The 6,892-nt window shown below is 37.5% G+C and overlaps 1 protein-coding gene across 2 annotated transcripts in view; it reads left to right on the top strand.

The window, feature by feature from the left end:
* Positions 1 to 3,800: 3,800 nt before the first annotated feature.
* LOC104115492 (phosphoribosylformylglycinamidine cyclo-ligase, chloroplastic/mitochondrial) overlaps positions 3,801 to 6,892 on the top strand; it is a 4,910-nt gene continuing 1,818 nt past the window's right edge. Inside the window, exons 1-5 of one of the 2 annotated variants that reach the window (XM_009626145.4) lie at positions 3,801 to 3,935; positions 4,513 to 4,902; positions 6,452 to 6,546; positions 6,614 to 6,715; positions 6,828 to 6,887. In XM_009626145.4, the coding sequence (XP_009624440.1) occupies positions 4,551 to 4,902; positions 6,452 to 6,546; positions 6,614 to 6,715; positions 6,828 to 6,887 (609 nt within the window). In that variant the 5' untranslated portion in view covers positions 3,801 to 3,935; positions 4,513 to 4,550. Of the gene's footprint in view, positions 3,936 to 4,217; positions 4,352 to 4,512; positions 4,903 to 6,451; positions 6,547 to 6,613; positions 6,716 to 6,827; positions 6,888 to 6,892 lie in introns of those variants that run through there. The other variant, XM_070199941.1, reaches the window with a different exon arrangement.

The raw sequence follows: 6,892 nt of genomic DNA, 5'->3' as shown, positions 1-6,892 counted from the left end.
ATCGACTCCAGATCGTTGTGAGAATCCTTGTGCGACAAGGCGAGCCTTATATCTTTCAACTTCATTTTGCTCATTCCTTTTTCGCACAAAAACCCATTTATGACCAACTGGTTTTATACCAGCAGGTGTTTGGACTACTGGTCCAAAGACCTCTCTTTTAGCAAGTGCGTTCAATTCTGATTGAATTGCCCCTTACCATTTTGGCCAATCAGATCTTTGTTGACATTCTTCGATAGATCGGGGTTCAAAATCATCACTATCTTGCATAATGTTAAGTGCAACATTATATGCAAAAATATTATCCACCACTATTTCAGATCGATTTAAATTAATTCCATCACCAGTAGAACTTATTAAAAGTTCCTCGCTCACTTGAGTCTCGGGTTTATTGATTTCTTCAGGAATCTCATAACTAATCATATCTTGGGTCTCTTCAGGAGATCCCTTCATAATATCATTTTGATCATTTGTCGATTTTCTTTTTCTAGGATTTCGATCCTTAGAACCCATAGGCCTACCACGCTTCAGGCGTGCTTTAGGTTCACTAGCTCTCATGCTAATAGATGGTCATGCTGGGACATCAATTCGGATAGGCACATTCTCTGCATGGATATGTGACTTAGTTATCCTTTTCAAATCAGTAAATGTATCTGGCATTTGATTTGCTATATTCTGTAAATGGATGATCTTCTGGACCTCCTCATTACATATAGGGGTACGTAGATCAAAGTGAGATAATGATGAAACTTTCCACATAATTTCTCTTTTGATTTCCTTTTTCTCTCCCCCTAATTGTGGAAAATTTGTTTCATCAAATCGACAATCTGCGAATCGGGCAGTAAATAAATCTCCCGTCAATGGTTCAAGATAGCGAATAATAGAGGGTGATTCAAACCCAATATATATTCCTAACCTTCTTTGGGGCCCATCTTACTGCGCTGTGGTGGTGCTACTGGCACATATACAGCACATCCAAAAATTCGTAGATGGGCAATATTTGGTTCATGACCAAAAACTAATTGTGACGGAGAATATTTATTATAATGCGTTGGTCTGAGACGGATAAGTGATGCTGCGTGCAAGATAGCATGGCCCCAAACAGTAGTGGGCAATTTTGTTTTCATAAGTAGTGGTCTTGCTATCAATTGCAGCCGTTTAATGAATGACTCTGCAAGGCCATTTTGAGTATGAACATAAGCTACAGGATGTTCAACTTTTATCCCAACTGATAGACAGCAATCATCAAAAGTTTGAGATGAGAATTCTCCAGCATTATCAAGGCGAATAGCCTTTATAGAATAATCTGGGAATTGTGCCCTTAATCGAATTATTTGGGCTAATAACTTTGCAAACGCTAGGTTGCGAGATGATAATAGGCACACATGAGACCATCTTGAAGATGCATCTATTAGGACCATAAAATATCTAAACGACCCACTTGGTGGGTGAATAGGTCCACATATATCCCCATGTATACGTTCTAAAAAGGTAGGGACTCAATGCCAACCTTCATTGGTGATGGTCTAGTGATCATTTTGCCTTGATAACAAGCATCACAAGGAAATTCATTATTTGTAAGAATCTTCAGGTTCTTTAATGGATGCCCACTCAAATTTTCAGTAATTCGTCTCATCATTATTGATCCAGGATGGCCTAAACGGCCATGCCAAAGCACAAAAATATTTGAATCAGTAAACTTCTGGTTTACGATAGAGTGTGCTTCAACTGTACTAATCTTTGAATAGTATAAGCCAGAAGATAAAGTTGGTAACTTTTCTACAATGCATTTCTGGCCAGAAATATTCTTTGTAATACAAAGATATTCCACATTCATTTCGTCTATTGTCTCAACATAATACCCATTTCGGCGGATATCTATAAAACTCAACAAGTTTCTTCGGGACTTGGAGGAGTACAATGTATTGTCGATAATAAGTTTTGTTCCCTTAGACAGAAATACAATAGCTCTTCCGGAGCCTTCAATCAAATTATATTACCAGAAATTGTAGAAACATTTACTTTTTCCTTATGCAAATAAGAAAAGTATTTCTGATCTTTGAATATGGCATGAGTTGTTCCACTATCAACTACACAAATATCTTCATAATAGGTCTTTGATCCAAACATAATTTGAGGATTATCCATATTCTTCAAAATGACATAAACATAATAAATATGATAGTAAACATTATTATCAAAGCATAACTTTTATTTATGTACAACAATTACATAACCATACTATCTACTATAAATAATAAAAATTAAAATATTTACATCTCTACAGATTCACTACCGATCACATGACTTGTTTCTCCTTTTGGGAGTGCAAAGTAATCAGCTACATCCAAATGCATGAAGTCTAAATTATCTTCAGAAATAAAATTTGCTTCAGCATTTTTCTCTGTCTTCTTCAGGGAAGCTTGATATAGCTCAACCAGGTGCTTTGGCGTACAGCATGTACGTGACCAGTGCTATTTTCCTCCACATCTATAGCATGCATTTTCTGGCTTTGCTGCTTGCACCGCTTCATGCTTTTGCTCCTTCCTTTTCCACTGCTGGTGGTGAGGAGGGTTCTTTGGTGCATTATTATTACCACGATTAGAGTTTCCTCCCCGACCACGGCCATGACCACGACTGGGGCCACGTCCTCTTCCACGCTTAGCTTGGTGGAAGTTCGTCTCATTCACTCCAGGGAATGGACAAGAACCAGTAGGTCGGCTTTCATGGTTTTTCATTAATAGTCCATTATGTTGCTCGGCTACAAAAAGATGTGAAATAAGTTCAGAATACTTTTTAAATCCCATCTCTCGATATTGCTGCTGCAGGAGCATATTCGAGGCATGAAAAGTGGTGAAAGTTTTCTCCAACATATCATGATCAGTAATATTATCACCACATAGTTTCAATTGAGAAATAATTCTGAACATAACAGAATTATACTCACTGATAGATTTAAAATCTTGTAACCTTAGATGAGTCCAATCATAGCGTGCATGTGGAAGAACGACCATCTTCAGGTGGTCATATCTATCTTTCAAATTACTCCACAGTATGACTGGATCTTTAACAGTAAGATATTCCATTTTCAGGCCCTCATCAAGGTGATGGAGTAGGAATATCATTGCTTTGGCACGGTCTTGGTTTGATGCCTGATTTTTATCTTTGATGGTATCTGCCAGACCCATCGCATCAAGATGAATTTCGGCATCAAGCACCCAAGACATGTAGCTTTTGCCCGATATATCCAGGGCTATAAACTCAAGTTTAGAAAGATTTGACATTATTTAGAAAAAGAAAGTTCGTACCTCTTATACTTTCAAAGTATTTGCTCGAGATGGCAGAGTCTCGTGCTGATAACGTGTTATAAAATAAAGACTGTAAAGTAAAGACAAGTATAGAGAGAAACTGATATATTATTCAAATTTCAAACTTCTGTACATAATGAACTGAATTCTCCTCTATTTATAGAAGAAAGGAAGCTGCTGTGTAAGCTGCTACTGCAAGCTGCTGTGTAAGCTGCTGCTCTAAACTGTTATGCCAGATATAGATAATCTTCTATCATGGATAATATTTATCCATAGCGGAGTACCGAAAGGATAAGCTTATTCAAGAGGCTTATTTCTAATAGAGTACTAAATAGATAAATATATTTATGACGGAGTCTTATATGGATAAACTTTTTCAGGAAGCTTATTTACAACGGAGTACTAAATGAACATCCCATAATATAATATATTCATAACAGATAACACAAAAAAATTATTTAGGTTTTTCATGATCTTCCCGAGAACAAATTCACTAGTTAACTAATATGAGGGCTGAATCGCAATATTGAAAAAGAAGTGAAAGAATTTAGGGCAAGTTCCAACCCGCTGTACTCGAATTCTCCTGAACAACTAATACTGTCTAGTTCCTCTTCCTATCTTCGTTAGCAGGTGTTGATTTCCTTCTCACTTTTCTTCTCGTGTTGTTTTTCTTTTATCTTCCCTTTCCTTTTGCTGCTGCTTCTTCTCTCTTCTTTTTTCTTTTTTGTTCTCGTTCTCTATAATCTGTATGCGTTACTTTCAATTGCTATTATTTCTGCTCCGCACCCATTATCTGATTAATTATTTTTCTGTTTTTACTAGTACTAGTTGTTATGTTGAGGTTCGAAATTGATTAATGTGGTATTCGTTATCACCCTTTTCAGTCCTGTGTTGTTCGTCTGTCAAGTCTGTTATTTGGAGCAAGAACACTCCATGTGTTAATTTGTGAGCCTATTTGTTTGAAGAGCTTATTGTTATTCTACAAAAAATTTGGTCATGTTTACCTGCTTCTAACATGTTAAGCTGCTGAATGTCAACTGGTTCAGGTATTTTTTTTTGTGTGAAAAAAATCACTAAAAGATTAAAAAATATACTAATTTCTAACCAGTAATTTCAAAAGTGTAACGGGATCAATGGTAAGAGCCTAAAGGTTGAACCAATCAAATTTAAATTCTGGATAAGCCTTTAAATATGTTCTTTTTCTTAGGTTATTTAGTTTCAAGCAACTTTTTCCCTTGGGTTGCCATGAACACGTCTTATGGAGCAAATTTAGAGATATCACAGTGCATTGCTGCGTCCCCTATTTGTCGTCCAAAATCATCTATCTTTGAACCAAGATCATGTGTACCCAAGCTCCAAGGCTTCTCAAAGAAGGTATTGCCTTTATGCAAAGATCTTCATGCTAAAAGTAACAGGGAGAGAAGCATTACGTTCTCGGTTACTGCTAGTGCCAGTCAAGTTGATACTGCTTCAGATGAGCCCAGCAGTCTTACATATAAGGATGCTGGCGTGGACATTGATGCAGGGTCAGAGCTTGTGAGGAGAATAGCCAAATTGGCACCTGGAATTGGGGGATTCGGAGGTCTCTTTCCATTAGGTAATGTTTGCCATTGGCCTTCTTTATGTTGGTTAATCCTTCTACATGGCATCTTCAATTGAAAACACTGACTTATTTGTTTAGCTGAAGACATAATCAAGCTTTGCTTGTTACAAAAATCAAATGACCGTTCGACCAATAAGCTGGTGCCATGGTTAAAGGGAAATACTTTAGAAAACATGTTCTTAAGTTTTCTCGGATTTGGTTTTCTAGACTATGCTGGAAATTGGGTTGGAGGTCTTAGATCAAGCTTGTATTCTTGTAAATTTTATTACTTAGGATTGCAGTTTTTTAAAATATATTTGTGATAACGGTGGTGTCCGGCAAGGCTCCATGCATCTTGACTAATCCACCCTGAAGCTTGCTACGGCCGCAAGCACAGGTGCGGAGTAATCGTCCACATCTAGCTGGAGTAAATGGGCACACGCTAGGTGTTGTAGCTGGGATTTGGCCCTGTGACACTTGACAGTCTCTTTTTTGTCCTAGCAGCATACTGCATTTTCATCAGCTAATGTAAACAGAAGTTTTAAATGAAAAACCCAAGAGGTTAAGGATCACTAAATTTAATAAAGTCAACTTTATCAAAAAGTTGTGTATGTTCATTTTCTATCATATAATGGCATAGTTGCCTCTGTTCCCGGGGACCAAATTCTTTCCATAGGTTTATTTTGCATTTACATTGGGGATTTACTGGTGCACTTGGTAGCAAATATTTCTGCATATGGGTTCTTTACGCAGTAGGTCAGAAAGGTGGTGTAATTTTACCAAGAAGACATAATTTCAGCTGGTTGTAACTTGGCCTGCCAGTGTAACAATTATAATGATAGCAAATTTGGATTGCGAAACTAGTCGTTCTTGAATTTAGGCTACTTTCTCCTTTGTAAGGTCAGGTATCCTTGACCACTCACTGTTTCAGTATGCAACCTTCATCTCCTTCAGCGGGGATCCGATGTCAATTTCTCGGTGTCTGCAACTACTCACTGTTGCGGTAGTACCTGCCAAAGGAGCACCGTGTTACTTTTCTTTTATTTTTGCTTTACTACCAGCAAAGTGGACAAGTCCTTTTCCTTTCACCCATATTTCTCATCTAATTGAACCCTTAAGCATAAAATGACATAACCTGTTCCTTCTCAGAGAGTCAGAGTTTATTTAACAGTGGTTTGGAAATCTGATATCTAACGTCATAAAGCCAGCAGCCCGAATCGTAGGTTATATCAATTCCAAACCTGTTTTTGCTGATATCAAGTATCATAAAGTCGCAGTGCAACCTGAGCACAAACAGAGTTTGTCCAACTGAATTAATGCAGTATAGCTGTTAAGACTTGTAGGTTATGGAGTTCTAGAAACTTTACTACCTCTAATCCTTAGCTTTTTCCTGCTCAAAAGTTCCCCTTTATCTATCTATATCTTTCTATCTTTTTCATGCTTGTGTAGCCAATAGTCAAAGTATATATATATATTTCTTTCATTATTGTTCTGTCTTTTTTATGTTGCTGCAGATCTTAAATTTTGTACATTCTTCTTTTGGTTTTTCTCTTGTACTGAACAGGGGATTCATACCTCGTGGCTGGTACTGATGGTGTGGGGACAAAGCTTAAGTTGGCATTTGAAACGGGAATTCATGATACCATTGGGATTGACCTGGTAAGTTCGATTCATCTTTTTATGTATTTGGTAGATATTTAAGAACTAATGGTGCCTTTCTTCCCAGGTTGCGATGAGTGTTAATGACATTGTCACTTCTGGAGCAAAACCTTTATTTTTCCTTGATTATTTCGCCACTAGCCGTCTTGATGTTGACCTTGCAGAGAAGGTACGTCTAGACACAAATATCTCTCAGTTCATGACATTGCTAGAGTATTATTCACACTGGCATGTTGTCTCGTTTTCCAGTAAAACAGAGTTGGCTTCTTGAATGCATGCAGGTCATAAAAGGTATTGTGGATGGTTGCCAGCAATCTGACTGTGCTCTTCTAGGGGGAGAGGTACC

Source organism: Nicotiana tomentosiformis, chromosome 4 (assembly GCF_000390325.3).
Source record: "Nicotiana tomentosiformis chromosome 4, ASM39032v3, whole genome shotgun sequence".
Classification (NCBI taxonomy): domain Eukaryota; kingdom Viridiplantae; phylum Streptophyta; class Magnoliopsida; order Solanales; family Solanaceae; genus Nicotiana; species Nicotiana tomentosiformis.
This window is presented reverse-complemented; position numbering and strand designations above follow the sequence as displayed.